Genomic DNA, 25,545 nt, shown 5'->3' on the forward strand with positions numbered 1-25,545 from the left:
CTTCGTCCTCTCTCCCTGTCAAGTTCTCCTCTCTCTGTCGCGCTTCGTCCTCTCTCCCTTTCAAGTTCTCCTCTCTCCCTGTCAAGTTCTCCTCTCTCCCTGTCAAGTTCTCTTCTCTCTGTTGCGCTTCGTCCTCTCTCCCTGTCAAGTTCTCCTCTCTCCCTGTCAAGATCTCTTCTCTCTGTCGCGTCCTCTCTCCCTGTCAAGTTCTCTCCCTGTCAAGTTCTCCTCTCTCCCTGTCAAGTTCTCTTCTCTCTGTCGCGCTTCGTCCTCTCTCCCTGTCAAGTTCTCTTCTCCCTGCCAAGTTCTCCTCTCTCCCTGTCAAGTTCTCTTCTCTCTGTTGCGCTTCGTCCTCTCTCCCTGCCAAGTTCTCCTCTCTCTGTCAGCATTCGTCCTCTCTCCCTGTCAAGTTCTCTTCTCTCTGTCGTGCTTCGTCCTCTCTCCCTGCCAAGTACTCCTCTCTCTGTCGCGCTTCGTCCTCTCTCCCCGCCAAGTTCTCCTCTCTTACTGTCAAGTTCTCTTCTCTCTGTCACGCTTCGTCCTCTCTCCCTGCCAAGTTCTCCTCTCTCCCTGTCAAGTTCTCTTCTCTCTGTCACCTATCCGCTCACACATGCTGTCGCTATTTTCCCTTGCTAGTTTTTGTTCTTTTCCCATGTTTTTCTTTCTTTCCATGTTTATTTCTCGCTCTCTGTTCTCTGTCGCTGCCCCCTCTGTCTCGAAATTCAGTGGGCTTTATTGGCATGGCAAACATATGTTTACATTGCCAAAGCAAGTGAAATAGACTAGAAACAAAAGGGAAATAAATTACACTCACAAAAGTAAAAAAGAATATAGACATATAAAATCAAATGTGTGTATGTGTGTTCCTATATATATATATCCTTTCTTAGATCAACTGATATCTCAAAGTGTTGTACAGAAACCCAGCCTAAAACCCCAAACAGCAAGCAGTGCAGGTGTTGAAGCACGGTGGCTAGGAAAAACTCCCTAGAAAGGCAAAAACCTAGGAAGAAACCAGTCCTCTTCTGGCTGTGCAGGGTGGAGATTATAACAGAACATGGCCAAGATGTTCAAATGTTCATAAATGACCAGCAGGGTCAAATAATAATAGTCACAGTAGTTGTCGAGGATGCAACAGGTCAGCACCTCAGGAGTAAATGTCAGTTGGCTTTTCATAGCCGATCATTGAGAGTATCTCTACCGCTCCTGCTGTCTCTAGAGAGTTGAAAACAGAAGGTCTGGGACAGGGAGCACGTCCGGTGAACAGGTCACGGTTCCATAGCCGCAGGCAGAACAGTTGAAACTGGAGCAGCAGCACGGCCAGGTGGACTGGGGAGAGCAAGGAGTCATCATGCCAGGTAGTCCTGAGGCATGATTCTAGGGCGCAGGTCCTCCTCCTCCGAAAGAGAGAGAGAGAGAGCATACTTAAATTAACACAGGACACCGGATAAGAAATGAGAAATATTCCAGATATAACAGACTGACCCTCGCCCCCCGACACATAAACTACTGCAGCGTAAATACTGGAGGCTGAGACAGGAGGGGTCAGGAGACACTGTGTCCCCATCCAATGATACCACCAGACAGGGCCAAACAGGCAGGATACAACCCCACCCACTTTGCCAAAGCACAGCCCCCCCACCAACTTACCATCCTGAGACAAGGCCGATTAGAGCCCACAGATCTCAGCCACTGCACAACCCAAGGGGGGGCGCCAACCCAGACAGGAAGACCACGTCAGTGACTCAACCCACTCAAGTGACGCACCCCTCCTAGGGATGGCATGGAAGAGCACCAGTAAGCCAGTGACTTAGCCCCTGTAATAGGGTTAGAGGCAGAGAATCCCAGTGGAAAGAGGGGAACCGGCCAGGATGAGACAGCAAGGGTGGTTCATTGCTCCAGTGCCTTTCCGTTCACCTTCACACTCCCGGGCCAGACTACACTCAATCATATGACCTACTGAAGAGATGAGTCTTCAATAAAGACTTAAAGGTTGAGACCGAGTTTGCGTCTCTCACATGGGTAGGCAGACCATTCCATATAAATGGAGCTCTATAGGTATAAAGCCCTGCCTCCAGCTGTTTGCTTAGAGATTCTAGGGACAGACAGTTAGGAGGCCTGCGTCTTGTGACCGTAGCGTACGTGTAGGTATGTATGGCAGGACCAAGTGGGAAAGATGGGTAGGAGCAAGCCCATATAATGCTTTGTAGGTTAGCAGTAAAACCTTGAAATCAGCCCTTGCCTTAACAGGAGCCAGTGTATGGAGGCTAGCACTGGAGTAATATGATAAAAAATGGTTCTTGTCAAGATTCTAGCAGCCGTGTTTAGCACTAACTGAAGTTTATTTAGTGCTTTATCCGGGCAGCCGGAAAGTAGAGCATTGCAGTAGTCTAACCTAGAAGTAACAAAAGCATGAATTAATTATTCTGCATCATTTTTGGACAGAAAATGTCAGATTTTTGCAGTGTTACGTAGATGTAATAAAGCTGTCCTTGAAACAGTCTTGATATGTTCGTCAAAAGAGAGATCAGGGTCCAGAGTAACGCCTAGGTCCTTCAGTTTTATTTGAGACGACTGTACAACCATCAAGATTAATTGTCTGATTCAACAGAAGATCTCTTTGTTTCTTGTGACGTTGAACAAGCATCTCTGTTTTGTCTGAGTTTAAAAGTAGAACGTTTGCAGCCATCCACTTCCTTATGTCTGAAACACAGGCTTCTAGGGAGGGCAATTTTGGGGCTTCACCATGTTTCATTGAAGTGTACAGCTGTGTGTCATCTGCATAGCTGTGAAAGTTAACATTATGTTTTCGAATGACATCCCCAACAGGTAAAGTATATAGTGAAAATGATAGTAGGAACAAGCCCATGTAATGACATTTCAAATGTAATATTATTGGCAATGTTGGAACAATATGCAAATGAGTTGAAGTATGAAAGGGGAAATAAATTAACCAATATATATTGGTATTTACAATAGGGCTGGGCGATATGGCCAAAATATATCACGGTATTTAAAAAAACAAATTGGCCGGTATGACGGAATAATAACAGTTTTACATTTGCTTTATGAGTGATCCTCGTGTGGCAACACATACATTCTCAGTCATTTCAATGAGTCTTTCTCCATTCTGATTGTGTTATACTGTTCAGTTCAACTTCAAAACAAATTTCACGCCTTTTATAATTTCTGCATTTCCTGCCCTCAATTGCAGTGGTGGAAAAAGTACCTAATTTGTAGTCCTTGAGTAAAAGTAAAGATACTTCAATAGAAGTTACTAATGTGAAAGTCACCCAGTAAAATCCTACTTGAGTAATAGTCTAAAAGTATTTGGTTTTAAATGTACTTCAGCATCAAAAGTACATGTAAATGATACAATATACTTATGTATCAAAAGTAAAACTAATTTCAAATTCCTCATATTAAGCAAACCAGATGGCACCATTTTCTAGTTTTTAAATCTTTTTTTTACAGATAGCCAGGGGCACACTCCAATGCTCAGACATAATTTTCAAACAAAGCATTTGTGTTCAGTGAGTTCTCCAGATCAGAGGCAGTAGATGACCAGGGATGTTCTCTTGACAAGTGTGAGAATTGAACCATTTTCCTGTCCTGCTAAGCATTCAAAATGTAACGAGTACTTTTAGGTGTCAGGAGAAAATGTGTGGAGTAAAAAGTGCATGCATTTCTTTAGGAATGTAGTGAAGTAAAAGTAACAGTTGTCGAAAATATTAAAGTACAGATACCAAATAAAAAACTTAAGTAGTACTTGAAATTATTTTTTCCTTAAGTACTTTACACCACTGCACAATTGAGATAAGGTCCACACTGCCACATAGGGTTGCATGATATGGGCAAATCATCTAGGACTTATATTCAACCAAATGTTGCAATTGCCATTTGACTCGCGAATTAGAGCAGAACTGTTGGAGTCATAATAGAATGACTATTCTAATTCTATAGTTAGAATATATGGGCACTTTGAATACAGTGTTGTTTGAGATGACAGCAAATTAAAATGCCAGGGGGGAGTTATTATGACAGCGTAGGAACTAAAGTGTTGATAAGTGTTTCCTATGGGAGCCTATTACCTTTGGCTACATTGTATGTTTTCTCTTGGCTACATCATGTAGCTAACATATTCTTGCTTTGCATATTCGTCTTTGATTTAGAAGATACTGTTGTACAAATAACATGCTGATTTAGGTCTACACCATCACTGGTGTTATCCAGCTGTATTGGCTAGCTCTGTTTGCTCTTACTCAGTACATTTATTAGCTAGCTAGCTATTAGCATCTCACAAGATTTAGGCCAACCTACTAAGAAAAGACAAACGACCTGTTTCCTGATGTAAGAAACACAAACTAATAGTGTCATTATAGTACACTAGTGAATTTATATGAAGAAGCAAAGTGAAAACAGCATTGTTGTCATCAACATTGTTGCATGTGCTGCATTGACCAGGCAGACTGAACGCAAGTGTTACGTGGTTGAGGAACATCAAATGCACTTCTTGAGTGACGGGGGCGTGGCTCGGTCTGTGTGGAAAGTAGCATGGCGAAAAGAGTGGAGAGAGAGAGAGAGAGAGATGACTCAGGTAGCGAAGTAAACTATACAAATGGACATTACACATGGCGTATCACATTTAGCAAACCAAACATTCAAATACCTTTTATAGTAGGTCAAGTAAAAACCCAAACCAGTCCTTGCATCAATAGCGGTGTATCATAAAATACGGTATACCGCCCAGCCCTAATTTACAATGGTGTTTGTCCTCCACGAGTTGCCCTTTTCTTATGGCAACCGGTCACAAATCTAGCTGCGGTGGTGGAACACTGGTATTTCACCTACAGTGCCTTGCAAAAGTATTCGAGCTTTGGTGTTTTTCCTGTTTTGTTGCATTACAACCTGTAATTTAAATAGATTTTTATTTGGATTTCATGTAATATACACAATAGTCCAAATTGGTGAAGTGAAATGAAAAAATAACTTATTTCGAAAAAATAATATTTTGAAAAACTTGTGTGCAGTTGAAGTCAGAAGTTTACGTACACCTTAGCCAAATACATTTCAACTCAGTTTTTCACAATTCCTGACATTTAATCCAAGTAAATATTTCCTCTCTCAGGTCAGTTAGGATCACCACATTACTTTAAGAATGTGAAATGTAAGAATAATAGTAGAGATTTTATTTCAGCTTTTATTCCTTTCATCACGTTCCCAGTGGGTTAGAAGTTTACTACATACACTGAATTAGTATTTGGTAGCATTCCCTTTTAAATTGTTTAACAAAGGTCAATCGTTTCAGGTAGCCTTCTACAAGCTTCCCACAATAAGTTGGGTGAATTTTGGCCCATTCCTCCTGACAGAGCTGGTATAACTGAGTCAGGTTTGCAGGCCTCCTTGATCGCACACGCTTTTTCAGTTCCTCCCACAAATTTTCTATAGGATTGAGGTCAGTGCTTTGTGATGGCTACTGCAATACCTTGACTTTGCTGTCCTTAAGCCATTTTGCCACAACTTTGGTATTGCTTGGGGTCATTGTCCATTTGGAAGACCCATTTGCGACCAAGCTTTAACTTCCTGACTGATCTATTTTGTGAACCAGTCCCTCTTGTAGCAAAGCACTGCCACAACATGATGCTCCACCCCCGTGCTTCACGTTTGGGATGGTGTTCTTCGGCTTGCAAGCCTCCCCCTTTTTCCTCCAAACATAACAATGGTCATTATGGCCAAAGAGTTCTATTTTTGTTTCATCAGACCAGATGACATTTCTCCAAAAGTACGATCTTTGTCCCTATGTGCAGTTGCAAACCGTAGTCTGGCTTTTTTTATGGCGGTTTTGGAGCAGTGGCTTCTTCCTTTCTGAGTGGCCTTTCAGGTTACGTCGATATAGGACTCTCTTTACTGTGGATATAGATACTTTTGTACCTGTTCCCTCCAGCATCTTCACAAGGTCCTTTGCTGCTGTTCTGCGATTGATTTGCACTTTTTGCAGAAAGGAACCCGTCTCATTCCTAAGCTGTTAGACGGCTGTGTGGTCCCATGGTGTTTTTGCTTGCGTACTGTTGATTATACAGATGAACGTGATACCTTCGGAAATTGTTCCTAAGGATGAACCCGACTTGTGGAGGTCTCCAATTTTTTTTCTGAGGTCCTAGCTGATTTCTTTAGATTTTCCCATGTCAAGCAAAGAGGCACCGAGTTTGAAGGTAGGCCTTGAAATACATCCACAGGTACACCTCCAATTGACTCAAATGATGTCAATTAGCCTATCAGAAGCTTCTAAAGCCATGACATAATTTTCTGGAATTTTCCAAGCTGTTTAAATGCACAGTCAACTTAGTTTATGTAATCTTCTGACCCACTGGAATTGTGATACAGTGAATTATAACTGAAATAATCTGTCAACAATTGTTGGAAGAATTTATTTTGTCATGCACAAAGTAATGTCCTAATCGACTTACCAAAACTTAGTATGTTAATTAACAAGAAATTTGTGGAGTGGTTGAAAAACAAGTTTTAATGACTCCAACCTAAGTGTATGTAAACTTCTGACTTCAACTGTATGCATTCACCCCCTTTACTATGAAGCCACAAAATAAGTTCTGGTGCAACCAATTACCTTCAGAAGTCACATAATTGCACACCGGTGAACTTGATTTAAGTGTCACATGAAGTGTCACATGATCTCAGTGTAGATATACACACCTGTTCTGAAAGGCCCCAGAGTCTGCAACACCACGCAGCAAAGGGCACCACCAAGCAAGTGGCACCACGAAGACCAAGGAGCTCTCCAAACAGGCCAGGGACAAAGTTGTGGAGAAGTACAGATCAGGGTTTATTTATAAAAAAAAATATACACTTTGAACATCCTGTTCAGCACCTTTAAATTCATTATTAAGAAATAAAAAGAATATAGCACCACAACAAACCTGCCAAGTGAGGGCCTCCCACTAAAACTCTGACCAGGCAAGGAGGGCATTAATCAGAGGCAACAAAGAGACCAAAGGTAACCCTGAAGGACCTCCAATCTCAGCTATGGAGCTTAGCAGTATCTGTTCATAGGACTACATAATGCCGTACACTCCACAGAACTGGGCTTTCCGGAAGAGGGGCCAGAAAAAGGAGTTGCTTAATAAACAAAATAAGCAAACACATTTGGTGTTTGCCAAAAGGACTCTCCAAACATATGAAAGAAGGTACACTGGTCAGATGATACTAAAATTGAGCTTTTTGGCCATCAAAGAAAATGTTTTGTCTGCCGCAAACCCAACACCTCTCATCACCCTGAGAACAGCATCCCCACAGTGAAGCATGGTGGTGGCAGCATTATGCTGTGGAGATGTTTTTCATCAGCAGGGACTGGGAAACTGGTCAGAATTTAAGGAATGATGGATGGTGCTAAATACAGGGAAATTCTTGAGGGAACCCTGTTTCAGTCTTCCAGAGATTTGAGACTGGGACGGATATCCTGCTGGAAGGTGAACCATGACCCATGTAAATTTCGAACTTCAACTGTATGTATTTAAATTTATTTATTTATTTCTGGATTTTTATAATTATCAGCTATCGGCCTAATTCTGCTCTGCATGCATTATTTGGTATTTTACGTTGCAGAGTCACAATTTGGTGTTTGTCCCATTTTGTGTGTTCTTGGTTGGTGAGCGGACCCCAGACCTCACAACCATAAAGGGAAAATGGGTTCTATAACTGATTCAAGTATTTTTAGCCAGATCCTAATTGTTCTGTCAACTTTTATGTTCCTTTTGAAGGCATAGAAGGGCCTTCTTGCCTTGTTTCACAGCTTTGTGAAGTTACCTGTGGCGCTGATGTTTAGGCCGAGGTACGTATAGTTTTTTGTGTGCTCTCGGGCAACAATGTCGAGATGGAATTTGTATTTGTGGTCCTGGCAACTGGACTTTTTTTGGAACACCATTATTTTTTGTCTTACTGAGGTTTACTGTTATGGCCCAGGACTGACAGTATCTGTGCAGAAGATCTTGGTGCTGCTGTGGGGCCTCATTGGTTGGGGACAGAAGCACCAGATCATCAGCAAACAGTAGACATTTAACTTCAGATTCTAGTAGGGTGAGGCTGTATGCTGCTGACTGTTCTTGTGCCCTCGCCAATTTGTTGATATATATGTTGAAGTGGGTGGGGCTCAAGTTGCATCCCTATCTCACCCCACGGCCCTGCGGAAATATATGTATTTTGCAAATTTTAACCGCACAATTGTTGTTTGTGTACATGGATTCTATAATGTTGTATGTTTTTCCCCCGACACTGCTTTCCATGGATTTGTTTAACAGACTCTCATTCCAAGTTGAATCGAAAGCTTTTTTGAAATCAACAAAGCAAGAGAAGACTTTGCCTTTGTTTGTTTGTTAATTAGGGTGCCCGGGTGAGTACGTGATCTGTTGTACGGTAATTTGGTAATTAGTGATGCACCAATGTGACATTTTTGGCCGATATCCAATATTTTCCCTGCCAAAAAACCCAATACCGATTTATTAAAACATTTTGCGGCCTTTTAAGCATTCTAGCACAGTTAAATAGTTAACACACACACACGGACACAACCGTCTAAGGCACTGCATCTCCGTGCAAGAGGCATCACTACAGTCCCTGGTTCGAATCCAGGCTGTATCACATCCGGCCGTGATTGGGAGTCCCATAGGGCGGCGCACAAGTGGCCCAGTGTCGTCCGGACCGTCATTGTAAATAAGAATTTGTTCTTAACTCACTAGCCTAGTTAAATAAAGGTTACACACACACCACACTGACCAAAAAGTTAATTTGTTGGCGTTTTACGTATGTCCCCATTACCAGTGAAACATGATCAAAACTTTCTTCCACTTACTTGCTGTGCTGTTTCGTTGTTCAGTTGTTTCATTCTCAACTAGGATTTCTATGGAACGCCGTTTGGGTCGTTGCGTGTCAAACAACACTATTTCACCAATCAGGATCTGAATATGACTACACATAATAACATAATAATTTATACATATTCATAATTTTTTTACATTGTTATTACACATTGATTACACTATCACTTGTATTTCATATGTCACACCGATTCATCGATACGTATTCTATGATGCTGGTAAAGTTGTCTCGCACACCTACAGTGCTGGTCATAAAAAAAGCTAGCTAGCTCATGGATGCAAACAATGTAGTTCTTCCCCCAAAACATTGCAAAACGACAATCTGTTTCAGTAGCTATAGTTAACTAGCTAACTATTTAGCTAGGTGTCATCATCTAAAATAACCCTAATTTATAAGACAGTTCTTATTTGATTAATGGTGGTCGGACCCATCTATGTGAAGCTAACCACAATAAGGATTAGCCACAACAGCGGACTTTGCAGTTAGCCTTCAAAATAAAAGTATGGTATAATTCCACTATTTGTATTAATTTGCATCACTGTCAATGACATACTTTAATTTTGAATCAAACTGCAAATTCCACTATAGTGCCTAATCCTTATTGTGACGAGCTTCACAACACGGTCTGGTCGAGCCTCGCTAACCAGATGAAGCTAGCTGGCTACTTATAATGTTAGCTTTGGGCAACAGGGTTAAGTAGCTGGCAATATCAACAGGCGAACAACAAGTGGCAACCTCGCTAATTCACAAGGATTCCTAAATCATTACTAAGAATAATGAAAATGACTGCAGTTTCTATTGTTTTCAGGCTGGTTGTATTGGTGCTAGCTAGCTACCCCAAAAGTTGCAGTTGAACAAATGCTGCCATCGCTGCAGGTGTTTGCTTGTTTGCAGACGTTTTTGTACAGCTTTGACAGTGCTACTGTATCTTTTTTGACACGCAAAGACCCAAACGGTGTTCCATAGTGTGTATTTCGTGAAGCTAATAGCAGTGACAATATTACTGTGTAACTCCGGCAGGGCAACATCTGAAAAATAGAGCGCTTGGTAGTGTGTACCGGTGCTCGACCAGTCGGCGAAAGCCAACATCACCCAAGACAGAGGAAGGTTGATTGTCAAGGGCAATTAATTCCATTAATGGATTTCGCCTTGAGTTGTCTCGCTTAAATTTTCTTACTCTTTCAAATGCCTGCTCGACTTGTTGACTGCTCGATCCACACAGCAGACATTGTGGGCTAGGTTAGGAATGCTGTGATGCACGTGTAGCACAAAATTTTATGCGCCGTCATTACGTCCTGTGCCTAAGTTATATAGGTATGCACAGCGTTGACATCGGTTTTTAACATCGGTGTTAAACTAGATCGGGCCGATCCCGACGTTGGCCCTTTTCAGATATATTCACCGACTATATCGTGCATCCCTATTGGAAATAAGCCAATTTGACATTTGCTCAGTACATTGTTTTCGCTGAGGAAATGTACGAGACTGCTGTTAATGATAATGCAGAGGATTTTCTCAAGATTGCTGTTGATGCATATCACTCTGTATTTATTGGGGTCAAATTTGTCTCCTCTTTTGTGGATTGAGGTGATCAGTCCTTGGTTCCAAATATTGGGGAAGATGCCAGAGCTAAGGATGAGGTTCAAAAGTTTATGTATAATCAATAGGACTTTGGTCTATATTTTATCTTTTCATTTAGGATACCATCAATACCACAGGACTTTTTTGTTGGAGGGTTTGTGTTTTGTCCTGTAGTTCATTCATTGTAATTGCAGAATCCAGTGGGTTCTGCTAGTCTTTTAATAGTTGGTTCTAAGATTTGTATTTATTCATGTATATTTTTTTGCTATTTGTTATAGAGCCAAAAAGATTAGAGAAGTGGTTTATCCATACATCTCTGTCTTGGATAGATAACTCTTTGTTGTTTTAGTGTATTACAATTTTCCCAGAAGTGGTTTGATTCTCTGGTTTCTACAGTTACGTTGAGCTGATTTCTGATGTGCTGTTCCTTCTTTCCCCCCCTCTCTGCCTGTCTCTCTCCGTCTCTGCCTGTCTTTCTTGGTCTCTCGCTCTCTCCCCAGTTGTCTGTGTTTCTTTCTCTCTCTGTTCTCTCTCCTTACCGCTTAATCTTTCTGTCACTGTTTCTCTTGCTTGTTTTTGCTCTATCTTTCTCTTTCTTTCTCTGTCTGTTCTCTCTCCCTCCCCCCTGTCACTTCAGCTCCACGTGATCCACTGTTGACAAAGACCTACCGTCAGAAGACACCCCAGGGCCCATTGGCCGGCCTCCTAATTTGCTCAGCTCTTTTGAACCAATCCGAGGGGGCGGTGACGTAATGCTCTCACCCAGCGAGGTTCCTGGCAGGGGGCCAACGCGGCGCAGTGCATTGTCGCGTTGGAGCCCTGTGATTGGTCGGTCAGTCCAGTGCTGGCGCCGCGCCAGTTCTAGACAGAGGGAGCTAGGAATGAAAACAATAACAAGCAAGAGAGAGAGAAGTGTTAAGGTGGACCGTGTCAGAGAAGTGTTAAGGTGGACCAGGGACAGTTCACATGAACTGAGCCCTAGTGACCCAATTCTGTTTTGGCCTGAATAGCAACGCGATGAATCACCGTTTAGGGATATATCAGAGGAGACGGTGGAGAAAATAGCCTATCTCTTGAATTGACTTTTGCCTGTTTGATTTGAAATGTACCTCAAGTGTAAGTCCCTCTACTTACTTCATGGACTCGATGAACTCTCACTCTCCATGCAAGTTGTTTTGTCTGGTAATAAGATTAAAGGTTTTGTAAGGTGGTGCATGACCTCATGACTGCATGTGTTGATAAATGTGTATGAGTGAGTTCATGTCTCCTCTCGCTCTCTGCATTTGTGTATACATGCATGAATTGGTCTGACTGTCCATCGCGCTTTCCTTATTCTATAGTCATTGTCTGTGTGTAGTCGCTAATTATTGTCTCATTAAGGTGATCTAATTGAAAGTAGCTTTGACAGGCTCAAAGTAATCACAGGCCTAATGAAACACTGCTTTTTCTCAGGGAGAGAGTAAAGGCGTCCGCATGCTTCCTAGACGAAAAAGATCTGAAGAGTTTGTGCCTATATTACTATGACGTTTTGTCCTCCAGTAAGTTTTTTTGTTTTTTGTTTGGGCAAACGAATGTCTTTTAAGGAGGGTGCACCGCTCTTCTTTTAAGGGAGGGTGCACCGCTCTTCTTTTAAGGGAGGGTGCACCGCTCTTCTTTTAAGGGAGGGTGCTCTCCCGTTCAGTTCGGCTAGCCGACTTCAGCTAACCGCCATGCGAACTAAAGAATGCTGACACCTTAACACCGGTTTCGTCTTCCTATTCACACATGGAGCCAGCACATTCACCAAGGTGGGATATGGGCTTGGTTTGGATAAATGTGTGTTGCGTTCACTAGTCATGAAATGTTTTGAAACGTTTCCCCCTGGACAGCTTGACCTGACTCAACTTATACAGCTTTGATCGAACACTATGATTAGTTATGGTAAAAGAACATATGGAAAGGCTGTTGATATCACACGAATAAGCAACTTCTGATATCATTCATGTCAATCCATCTCTAGAAAGGCATATCCATTTGAATGGAATAACACATGGTTCTGCAAATAAGACAATTGGGCCATATATTCTGCAAATTATAATTTGCCTAGAAGACATGTCCATAACCTCTATAAGGTTATTTAGCTCATAATTAAAGCTGCAAAGTTTTCATGGCAAAGTTGAAAATTACGGTCGAACGAGCCACAGCTGAGCAAAATTAGAGCGAACACGAGAGAAAGTGGAGGAGAACGGCTAGGAGATTGCGTATTAGGGTTTTTGGCTCCCTCATTGGATCCTTCACCATTAAACCCTCCATTTGAAATACTATCCCTTTAAGGCATAATCTGTCATTTGTTTCTCAGACCAAAAGCAGCTCCGCCACTTGGTTTGCTATTCAGCTGAGGGATGGGTCTAAGTTGCTATTCAGCTGAGGGATGGGTCTAAGTTGCTATTCCGCTGAGGGATGGGTCTAAGTTGCTATTCAGCTGAGGGATGGGTCTAAGTTGCTATTCAGCTGAGGGATGGGTCTAAGTTGCTATTCAGCTGAGGGATGGGTCTAAGTTGCTATTCAGCTGAGGGATGGGTCTAAGTTGCTATTCAGCTGAGGGATGGGCCTAAGTTGCTATTCAGCTGAGGGATGGGCCTAAGCTGCTATTCAGCTGAGGGATGGGCCTAAGCTGCTATTCAGCTGAGGGATGGGCCTAAGTTGCTATTCAGCTGAGGGATGGGCCTAAGTTGCTATTCAGCTGAGGGATGGGCCTAAGTTGCTATTCAGCTGAGGGATGGGTCTAAGTTGCTATTCAGCTGAGGGATGGGTCAGCTAGGGAGTTGCTATTCAGCTGAGGGATGGGTCTAAGTTGCTATTCAGCTGAGGGATGGGTCTCAAGATTGCTATTCAGCTGAGGGATGGGTCTAAGTTGCTATTCAGCTGAGGGATGGGTCTAAGTTGCTATTCAGCTGAGGGATGGGTCTACGTTGCTATTCAGCTGAGGGATGGGTCTAAGTTGCTATTCAGCTGAGGGATGGGCCTAAGTTGCTATTCAGCTGAGGGATGGGTCTAAGTTGCTAATCAGCTGAGGGATGGGCCTATTCAGCTGAGGGATGGGCTAAGTTGCTATTCAGCTATTGAGGGATGGGTCTAAGTTGCTATTCAGCTGAGGGATGGGTCTAAGTTGCTATTCAGCTGAGGGATGGGTCTAAGTTGCTAATCAGCTGAGGGATGGGCCTACGTTGCTATTCAGCTGAGGGATGGGTCTACAGCTGAGGGATGCTATTCAGCTGAGGGATGGGTCTAAGTTGCTATTCAGCTGAGGGATGGGTCTAAGTTGCTATTCAGCTGAGGGATGGGTCTAAGTTGCTATTCAGCTGAGGCATGGGTCTAAGTTGCTATTCAGCTGAGGGATGGGTCTAAGTTGCTATTCAGCTGAGGGATGGGTCTAAGTTGCTATTCAGCTGAGGGATGGGTCTAAGAGGGAAATGACACCGCTGTTAAATTCATAGATGAAGCTTTGGATGCAAAGACTTGATTACATGTAGAAGACAGGACCATAGTCCATCAGTGCACTATCCTCTTCTCATATCGGCCTTATTGGGAGTAGGAAGGTGTGTTCATTAGGTATCAAATAGAAGAAAAGTAACTGAAACCCTCAGCTTTTTTTTTCTGTTGCAAAGCACTTTAAAACATGTTCCATTTCACACCCTAATGAACACATCCCTATAGTAGAGCTGTTTGTTGGGGGGTGTAGTATACAGTAGCCTTTCATCCCTAGCACCCTACTGCTGCCCAGCGCTGGGCAAAGGGCTTCCTCAAACCGGGGTCTCTTTTTAAATGGTAATTCACACTTTTTTTCTACTCCTCTGTGGGCCGAGATCCTTCATCCAACAACACCAGACTGGCTGGAATAGGCTGCATCCGGCAGGGATGGAGAGAGATTGTGTGTGTTTCAGGCTGGCTAGTGTGTGTGTGTGTCAAGCAAGCTAGTATGTTTGTGCTTGTGTGGGCTCGAACAACCCGTCCTTGTGCATTAGCCAAGGGACAACCTCCACCCTGATGCTTTCTTCCAGAAGGAGAGGATGGTGGTGGTGACCATGTCAATGAGCACTCCTTATCCTTGATATGGTGTCATAGCACTGTTTGAATTAAAGATCATATACATGGATAACAGCTTTTCGTATTTATTTTATTTTAATTTACTTTTAATTAACTAGGCAAGTCAGTTAAGAACAAATTCTTATTGACAATGACAGCTTACTGGGGAACAATGCGTTAACTGCCTTGTTCAGGGGCAGAATGATAGATTTGTACCTTGTCAGCTGGGGGGATTTGATCCAACAGCCTTTCGGTTACTGGCCCAATGCTCTATCCATCGTGGTTTACGGCTACCTGACGCCACAATTTTCAATTTGGTACCTCTGGTATTGAACTCTGCATGGTTGTGGAAGAGCTTGTAAGTGAGTGGTTTACGCCTGCTGTACTCTGTCATGTGACAAATAAATCAACTTTGATTTGATTTTTAATGACAGCAATCCCATCCCAAGCAGACACATACATCCAGTAAATCCCAGACTATGCACAAAGCTCTCCCTTTTAAATTGGATACCCAGGCTCTCTCGTGATTCTTTCTCTATTAGCCAGTTTTTTCTTTGGTGCTTTACATGATGTTTGGTGTTCTTAGTTTAGGTCCTTTGCCCTTTAGGTTCATTTATGTTCTTATGTATTTAGAAAGGAATTTTCCATGTTTGTATTAACTGCTATGTTGGTGAGAATAAACTGGACCTTCAACATGACCTTTCCCATCTCTCTCCCCAGGGTCAGCTCTCCGGACAGTGGTCTGCACTCCTCCTCGGCACCCGGCAGCACGGACCCCTTCAGCGAGGAGCCAGCCCCCAAGTTCTGGGACGAGCTTGGTCAGATGGCCTCCCCGACGACATCAACGTCCAGTCCCTGTTTGACCCCACAGGCCAGTGCTGTGCCCACCTGCACTGTGCCGCCTGGTCTGAGGGGGTATGTCGCGGCGAGGCCCAGGACTCGCTGCTCTATGTGGACAAAGCCATAGACTCTGGGAGCACAGAGGTGAGTGTTGACAGAAGAAAAACTTTGGGGTATGGTTGTTAGGATTCAACCCTGCGTGCGTTTGCCCTCAATGTCTTTAAACAAGTGACCAGAAAATCAACCACACTGTCTTTGCCAGCTCAGTATTCATGTCCATATAGCCAAGACTGTGAAGACATGGAGATTCAGTCATAAGCATTCAATCACACTGTCATTCTGATGACGGTGGTCTGTGGAAAGACAGCGTTATAATTAAGGGGTTGAAGGAAAGTTTAAACCGTGTCTCCAGGCCACCATACACACTGTACCGTGGTGTCTGGGTGAAATCAATGACGCTACTTAGTGTTCAGGTTAGCTGTGTTTCTCTACCGCTTCCCCCACAATGTTTTGACTGACAACTTGTTGTGTGATTTATGATTACGAACCGGCTAATTGATTTTAAGTTGAACGTCGGGAAGTAAGTGGACTGTCTTGATTATGTTCACGGTTGATCATAAATGGTATTAATAAAGATGTGTGAGGTTGAAGGGGGCACCGAGTAGTTCAGCAGGTCCCGGCACCCCCTTTTTTTGGGATGGGGGGGGGGGGGGTTGGGGGTCTTATTAGTATTTGAGTACAGCCAGAAGAGGACTGGCCACCCCTCAAAGCCTGTTTCCTCTCAAGGTTTCTTCCTAGGTTCCGACCTTTCTGCAGCGTTTTTCCTAACCACTGAGTTTCTACATCTGCATTACTTGCTGTCTGGGGTTTTAGGCTGAGTTTCTGTATAAGCACTTTGTGACATTTGCTGATGTAAAATGGGCTTTAAATAAATTGGATTGATTGAGAGTAGTGTGTCGCTACTGTGTCATTTAGCTCAGCGGAACTTTCCATTAACACTTAACACAATGCAAAGTGGGGGAGGGAGGCCACATTACAGGTTAATTAATTCACTATATTTTAGCTTGTACTTTTGCTGTGAGGACGTGATATTGATTGCTGGCTGAGTTGAAATATAGCATCTTAACATGTACAACAGTTTTTTTAGTACTGCTAACATGAGGGACTCAGCATGTGATGACTTGCCTCATTTTTACGTGACATGTACTACACTGCTGACTGTATGATTGGGATTGTGCTTAAGTGTGTGTGTGTGTGTGTGTGTGTGTGTGTCTGGGCACAGTTACAGTGCATTTAAAAAAGCCTATTGTTGGTTTGTTGTCTGTGCTGAGGGCAATGCAGCTATAGTTGTGTGTTTGTGTGTGAGAGCTGATGGGGCCCTGTTAAAGGTCATCTTTGGCACTATAATACGGCTCATTGGAGTGTGAAGCAGATAAGGTCAGGAGAAAGCACATCTGGAGGTTAACACATGCAGGTTTCTGTTAGCTGCTTATAGCTGGATTTTGGCCGGTAAAAAACAATAAATAAATATATATATTTCTTTTATCAGCTTTCTAATATATGGATGGATATATATGTATCTATCTACACATACAGTTGATGTCAGAAGTTTACGTACACTTAGGTTAACTCGTTTTTCAATCACTCCACAAATGTCTTGTTAACTATAGTTTTGGCAAGTCGGCTAGGACATCTACTTTGTGCATGACACAAGATATTTTTCCAACAATTGTTTACAGACAGATTATTTCACTTATAATTAACTGAATCACAATTCCAGTGGGTCAGAAGTTTACATACACTAAGTTGACTCTGCCTTTAAACAGCTTGGAAAATTCCAGAAAATGATGTCATGGCTTTAGAAGCTTCTGATAGGCTAATTGACATCATTTGAGTCAATTGGAGGTGTACCTGTGGATGTATTTCAAGGCCTACTTTCAAACTCAGTACCTCCTTTGCTTGACATCATGGGAAAATCACAATAAATCAGCCAAGAGCTCAGAAAAACAATTGTAGACCTCTACAAGTCTGGTTCATCCTTGAGAGCAATTTCCAAATGCCTGAAGGTACCACATTTATCTGTACAAACAATAGTACACAAGTATAAACACCATGGGACCAAGCAGCCGTCATACCGCTCAGGAAGGAAACACGTTCTGTCTCCTAAAGATGAACGTACTTTGGTGCGAAAAGTGCAAATCAATCCCAGAACAACAGCAAAGGACCTTGTGAAGATGCTGGAGGAGACAGGTACAGAAGTATCTATATCCACAGTCAAATGAGTCCTATATCAACACAACCTGAGAGGCCGCACAGCAAGGAAGAAGCCACTGCTCCAAGACTGCCATAAGAACGCCAGACTACAGTTTGCATCTGCATATAGGGACAAAGATTGTATTTTTTGAAGAAATGTCCTCTGGTCTGATGAAACAAAAATAGGAATGTTTGGCCATAATGACCGTCGTGATGTTTGGAGGAGAAAGGGTGAAGCTTCAAGCCGAAGAACACCATCCCAACCATGAAGCACGGGGGTGGCAGCATCATGTTGTGGAGGTGCTTTGCTGCAGGAGGGACTGGTGCACTTCACAAAAAAAGATGGCATCATGAAGGAGGAAAATTACGTGGATCTATTGAAGCAACATCTCAAGACATCAGTCAGGAAGTTAAAGCTTGGTTGCAAATGGGTCTTCCTAATGGACAATGACCCCAAGCATACTTCCAAAGTTGTGGCAAAATGGCTTAATTAAGGTCAACAAAGTCAAGGTATTGGAGTGGCCATCGCAAATATATAGATATCGATAGATGTGACTGGTCATGCTTATCGGTCTATAGCCGGGGTCTCCAATAGGTTGATCTTGAGCTACCAGTAGCTTGCAGCCCTCCTATGAGTAGCTTGCTAAACATTTCTGAAAGTACATGCAATGTTCACGTGTTCCACCGCAAACTGTCATAAACAAATCTCACAAGTATTGAACACTTCAAGCTCCCAACTACTATCTAATCAACGCAACATTATCCCACCCCTGGTTAGCCACTATTGGCTTTAAAAGCCAAATCTAACACAATATCTGCCAATTAACTTCCAGCAATATTGCCTCTGTCTGCCTGTGTGGTGCCCACATTTGTCTATCACTCCAGTTGTTATGATTAAAGTATTTTGGGTTGAATGTAATACTATCCCCAAAACCTTCTCAATTCAATTTCAACTGTAAAGTAATTACAGTAATTACAGTATATAGTTTGTATTTGTATCTATTATTTGTAAACTTTGCCACGAAATATGCTGCAGCAGTACAGAACCATCTCTAGACCGGCATAGAATAGGTCAACTTTTTTACTATGGGGATAGTAGATGAATTTACAGTAGGCTACTGATTTTTACTATGGGGGATAGTAGATGAATTTACAGTAGGCTACTGATTTTGCTGTTCTTTACTCGTCTTGTTGGCTGACAAAGTAAATGAAGTTTTCTAACGTCAGAATCTGTTAAGAATCACTGCACATCGTTGCATCTTCTCAACTTGTTCTGTCAAATATGAATTCCTCTAATCTAAATCTGTCATTCTGAGCACTAATCAGTTTATGCACCCAAATCATCATGTGGGTCCGGTACATTTCTCAAATGTCTGGTACATTTAAAATGCTGCCAGTCAAATGTCCAGCGGAATCCTTGACACACACACACATACATACATACGTACATACGTACATACATACGTACATACGTACACACTGTAATGCACCTCACATAGATTTTTATTTGTACACATGTACACTCAGATGCTGCAGCCTGCTATACACTCACCCAGTTCTGAAATTCATACACTGCTGACGCACACACTACCCACACACACATGCCATCCTCACCTCCATGTCATGTTCGCCTGATTGCATTTACACCCTAAATCAGCAACACTATCGGCAGATTGCTCCTTTAGCTGTCAGCTGAAATGTCAGGCGTGTGTGTGTGTGTGTGTGCGCACATACACTTGAGTTTTTGTGTGAGTGTCTTATTGACAAGTATGTACAGTGCCTTCAGAAAATTTTCACATTACTTTTTCTACATTCTGTTGTTACCGCCTGAATTTGAAATTGATTAAATGTACATTTTGTGTCACTGTTCTACACACAATAGTCCATAATATCAAAGTGGAATTTTGTTTGTCGAACATTCCAGAAATGAATAAGGTTCAAATCTCTCAAGGCAATAAGTATTCAACCCCTTTGTTATGGCAATCCTAAATGAGTTCAGGAGAACAATGTGCTTATAATATATCACTTAAGTTGTATGGACTTGTGTTCAATGATAGTGGTTGACATGACTTTTGAATGACCACACACATACAATTATCTCTAAGATCCCTCAATCGAGTAGTGAATTACAAGCACAGACCACAAAGTCCAGGGAGATATTTCAATACCTCGCAGAAAGGGGCACAAATAGGTAAATATGTAAAGATGAAAAAAAGCAGATGCTGTATATCCCTTTGAGCATGGTGAAGTTATAAATTACACTTTGTCTGCTGTATCAATACATCCTGTCACTACAAAGATACAGGCATCCTTCCTTAATGATTTGCAGAAGAGGAAGGAATTTGCTCAGGGATTTCACCATGAGGCCAATGGTGATTTTGAAAACAATTAGAGTTTAATGGTTGTGATGTGAAAACCTGAGGATAGATGAATAACATTGTAGTTACTCCACTTACTAACCTAAATGACAGTCAAAAGAAGGAACCCTGTACAGAATACAAATATTCCAAAATATCCAAATCCAACACAATGCAACACTCAGTACTACATATTTTCAAGCTTGGTGGTGGCTGTATCATGTTATGGCTATGCTGGTCATCGGCAAACACTAGGGAGTTTTTTAGGATAAAAAAATCTAAGCTATAATTACAGGCAAAATCCTAGAGGAAAACCTTTTCAGTCTGCTTTCAACAGACACTGGGAGACAAAATCACCTTTGAAAACCACCATAGACTTAAACACAAGGTCAAATTTGTTGCTTACCAAGATGACGTTCAATGTTCCTGAGTGGCCAAGTTACAGTTTTGACTTAAATCGTCTTGAAAATCTATGCCAACCCTTGAAAATGGCTGTCTTGCAATGATCAACAATCAACTTGACAGAGCTTTTAGATTTTTGAAAAGAACAATGGGCAAATATTGTACGATCCAGATATGCATAATTCTTGGAGACTGACATAAAGACTCAGTTGTAATCACTGCCAAAGGTGCTTTTACAAAGTATTGACTCAAGTGTGTGAATACTTATGTAAATAAAAAAAAATAGCAAATATTTAGAAATATTTGCATATTTTGTCATTATGGGGTATTGTGTGTAGATGGGTGAGAGAAAAACATCAAGGGGTATGAATACTTTCTAAAGGCACTGTGTACCTTATGGATGAGTGTGTATCTAACTATACAGTGTGTGTGTGTGTGTTTGTGCTAATAGCACTACAGAAACACCATTGTTTTTCGGCCGGCAGGCTGTGTGTTGGTTGCCCAGGCAGTTCCCTCCCTCCCTTTCCACCAGTGGTGTTCTGCCCCTCCAGTGTGAGTTGACAGCGTTTGGCAGTGAGCCATGAAAAACCCTGGCATTAGGACATCAGGATAATCTTTCAGACCCTTACAATGTAGCCCTGATTTATAAGATGCCATCGCCTTATCTCCTGTTGAAGTGCCAGCTTTCGAGAGGAAGGATTACTGTATGCCCGACTGACTCATTGATATGTCTGCCGACAGGTCCAACACGGCTACGGCCAGGTTGTTGTGAACTCACTATAGCAGCGTGTTAGGTTATACTATTAGGTAGTTGGATATGTTGTCATTTTGCTAGATATTTAAAATGTTAAATCAACAGGTTTCTAAGTTGTACTTGAGTATGGTGTTGTGTCACAAGTATTTATATAGGATCCCCATTAACTGACCTTCCTGTGGTCCAAACAATAATAAAACAATACCTCGTCGTAAATCAAAGGCCTACATAAATAAAATGGTACATCAAACTAGACATTGTACATTGCTCTATTACTACACATTTTCAGTATAAAATATCTTACAATATTTCAATATTATTACAGTTTGTGTGTGGAGTGCTTGTGTTCGTGTGTGTGCGTATGCGCCTCTTCACAGTCCGTGTTGTGCCGTGCTCAATTTAGTTACTTGATGTGAAAGAGTTCCATGTAGTCATGGCTCTATGTAGTACTGTGTTTTTCCCAGAGTCTGTTCTGGACTTGGACTGTGAAGAGACCCCTGGTGGCATGTCTTATAGAGTATGTGTTTCTGAGCTGTGTGTTCGCTGTTTGAACAGACAATTCAGTGCTGTAAACATGTCAATGCCTCTCACAAAGAAGAGTAGTGATGACTTTGAGTCAGGAGAGATTGATATTAGCCTTCCATGTACATTTGAGTTCTGGTTGAACTGTAATTTGTCTGCGTCCTTTGTGGCACAACTGAGCAGTAGTCCAGGTGTGATAAACTAGGGCCTGTTGGACTTGTTTGGTGGATTGTGATGTCTCCCTCTTAGCTACTGTTGAATTGTGTATTTTTATTGAACCTTTATTTAACTAGCCAAGTCAGTTAATAACATATATTCTTATTTACAATGACGGCCTACCAAAAGGACAGAGGCTGGGATAAAAACATATAAAAAATCTAAATATAGGACAAAACACACGTCATGACAAGAGAGACAGCACTACATAAAGAGAGACCTGAGACGACAACATAGCATGGCAGCAACACATGACAACACAGTATGGTAGCAACATAACAACAACATGGTAGTAACACAACGTGGTAGCTGCACAAAACATGGTACAAACATTACACAAAGCAGCCACAACAGTCAGTAAGAGTGTCGATGATTGAGTCTTTGAATGAAGAGATTAAGATAAAACTGTCCAGTTTGAATGTTTGTTGCAGCTCGTTCCAGTCGCTAGCTGAAATGTCAGTTTACAATCTAAGGTTAGACAAGCAGTTTAGTCTCCTCCAGTTGTTCAGTTGCCACATTATTCATTACAAGATTTAGATGATGTTTAAGGTTAGCAAATGATTTGTCCCAAATACAATGGTTTTTGTTTTTTGATATATTTAAGATGAGCTTATTACTATCCACCCATTCTAAAACTGACTGCAGCTCTTTAAGTGTTGCAGTAATTTCACTGGCTGTGGTATCTAATGTTATCAGCATACATAGACACACAGGCTTTACTCAAGGTTAGTGGTAGGTAGGTCATTAGTAAGAGAAAGTAAGAGGCCAAGACAGCTACCTTGAGGTTTACTTTGTGTTAGAGAGGCTTCCATTAATAAAGAATACCCTCTGTTTTCTGATAGGTGGGTAACTATCGACCAACAACATAACAAAGGATGTAAAGCCAGAACACACATTTTTTCAACAGCAGTCTGTGATCGATAATGTTAAATCCTTGCACTGAAGTCTAACAGAACAGCTCCCAGTATCTCTTTATTATCAATTTCTTTCAGCGCCAAGTCTAGACCAAAAGGCTTCTCAACAGCTTCTACCCCAAGCCGTAAGACTGCTGAACAATTAATACATTTGCCACAGGACTATTTACATTGACCCCCCCCACCTTCCTTTTGTACACTGTTGCAACTCGTTGTTTATTGTCTATGTTTATTGTACACTCGCACACTGACTCTGTACCGGTACCCCCTGTATATAGCCTCCACACTGACTCTGTACCGGTACCCCCTGTATATAGCCTCCACACTGACTCTGTACCGGTACCCCCTGTATATAGCCTCCACACTGACTCTGTACCGGTACCCCCTGTATATAGCCTCCACACTGACTCTGTACCGGTACCCCCTGTATATAGCCTCCACACTGACTCTGTAGCCTCCACACTGGTACCCCCTGTATATAGCCTCCACACTGACTCTGTACCGGTACCCCCTGTATATAGCCTCCACACTGACTCTGTACCGGTACCCCTGTATATAGCCTCCACATTGACTCTGTACCGGTACCCCCTGTATATAGCCTCCACACTGACTCTGTACCGGTACCCCCTGTAAATAGCCTCCACACTGACTCTGTACCGGTACCCCCTGTATATAGCCTCCACACTGACTCGGTACCGGTACCCCCTGTATATAGCCTCCACACTGACTCTGTACCGGTACCCCCTGTATATAGCCTCCACACTGACTCTGTACCGGTACCCCCTGTATATAGCCTCCACACTGACTCGGTACCGGTACCCCCTGTATATAGCCTCCACACTGACTCTGTACCGGTACCCCCTGTATATAGCCTCCACACTGACTAGCCTCCACACTGACTCTGTACCGGTACCCCCTGTATATAGCCTCCACACTGACTCTGTACCGGTACCCCCTGTATATAGCCTCCACACTGACTCTGTACCGGTACCCCTGTATATAGCCTCCACACTGACTCTGTACTGGTACCCCCTGTATATAGCCTCCACACTGACTCTGTACTGGTACCCCCTGTATATAGCCTCCACACTGACTCTGTACTGGTACCCCCTGTATATAGCCTCCACACTGACTCTGTACTGGTACCCCTGTATATAGCCTCCACACTGACTCTGTACCGGTACCCCTGTATATAGCCTCCACACTGACTCTGTACCGGTACCCCCTGTATATAGCCTCCACACTGACTCTGTACCGGTACCCCCTGTATATAGCCTCCACACTGACTCTGTACCGGTACCCCCTGTATATAGCCTCCACACTGACTCTGTACCGGTACCCCCTGTATATAGCCTCCACACTGACTCTGTACCCCCGGTACACCCTGTATATAGCCTCCACACTGACTCTGTACCGGTAGCCTCCACCCCTGTATATAGCCTCCACACTGACTCTGTACCGGTACCCCCTGTATATAGCCTCCACACTGACTCTGTACCGGTACCCCCTGTATATAGCCTCCACACTGACTCTGTACCGGTACCCCCTGTATATAGCCTCCACACTGACTCTGTACCGGTACCCCCTGTACATAGCCTCCACACTGACTCTGTACCGGTACCCCCTGTATATAGCCTCCACACTGACTCTGTACCGGTACCCCCTGTATATAGCCTCGTTATTCTTATTGTGTTACTTTTTATTATTTTTTACTTTAGCCTATTTGGTAAATCTTTTAACTCTTCTTGAACTGAACTGTTGGTTAAGGGCTTGTAAGTAAGCATTTCATGGTAAGGTCTACACTATTTGTTTTTTGGCGCATGTGACAAAGTTTGATTTGATTCCCTGTAAGCAAGCTTAAAATCACTGGTTAAATTCAATCAGTGTCAATGAAGGGGAGGAGACAGGCTAACCCTCCTACAATTCCCGTGGCCCCGCGGAAATATCATTATCATGAAAAAATCCCCATCAAAATCCATCTGTTTAAGCTAGAGGCATCTGCAGTGTTCGTCAGACCATGAGGCATCCTGAAAATCAGTCTTCTCACCAAAACGTCTGTAGCGTCCGAAGGCTTTGTTCTGCGAACTACTATGACCCTTCTGTAGAAAGAACAGCATCACAGGAATCATCTGATGTCATAGCAGCCTCTTCTGCCAACTTCTGTCTGTATCATCCGAACAGTTTGGGCTACACATCTCTGTGGAAAGGTGATTCTCTCACGTACATGTCGGTTGTTTTCCTCTAGGATGCCCACAAGTTTCAAATCAAATTTTATTGGTCACATACACGTGATTAGCAGATGTTATTGCGGGTGTAGGGAAATGCTTGTGCTTCTTGCTCCGACAGTGCAGTAATATTTAACAAATTACACAACATAAACCCAATACACACAAATCTAAGTAGGAATGAATAAAGAATATATAAATATATGGACGAGCGATGTCAGAGTGGAATGGACTAAGATACCGTAGAATAGTATAGAACACAGTATATACATATGAGATGAGTAATGCCAGATATATAAACATTATTAAGTGACTAAGATACCGTAGAATAGTATAGAATACAGTATATACATATGAGATGAGTAATGCCAGATATGTAAACATTAAGTGACTAGTGTTCCATTCCTTAAAGTGGCCAGTGATTTCTAGTCTATGCCTATAGGCAGCAGCCTCTAATGAGCTAGTGGTGGTTGTTTAACAGTCTAATGGCCTTGAGATAGAAGCTGAAAAGAGGCTCGTCTGAAAGT

General features: G+C 42.5%; 1 protein-coding gene across 1 annotated transcript in view; it reads left to right on the forward strand.

Moving 5' to 3' along the window:
• LOC135521673 (histone-lysine N-methyltransferase 2C-like) overlaps window positions 1–25,545 on the forward strand; it is a 262,868-nt gene that overhangs the window by 102,811 nt on the left and 134,512 nt on the right. Inside the window, 2 exon segments of the mRNA XM_064947353.1 lie at window positions 15,256–15,356; window positions 15,359–15,519. Of these exon segments, the coding sequence (XP_064803425.1) occupies window positions 15,256–15,356; window positions 15,359–15,519 (262 nt within the window).

Source organism: Oncorhynchus masou, chromosome 30 (assembly GCF_036934945.1).
Source record: "Oncorhynchus masou masou isolate Uvic2021 chromosome 30, UVic_Omas_1.1, whole genome shotgun sequence".
NCBI classification, from domain to species: domain Eukaryota; kingdom Metazoa; phylum Chordata; class Actinopteri; order Salmoniformes; family Salmonidae; genus Oncorhynchus; species Oncorhynchus masou.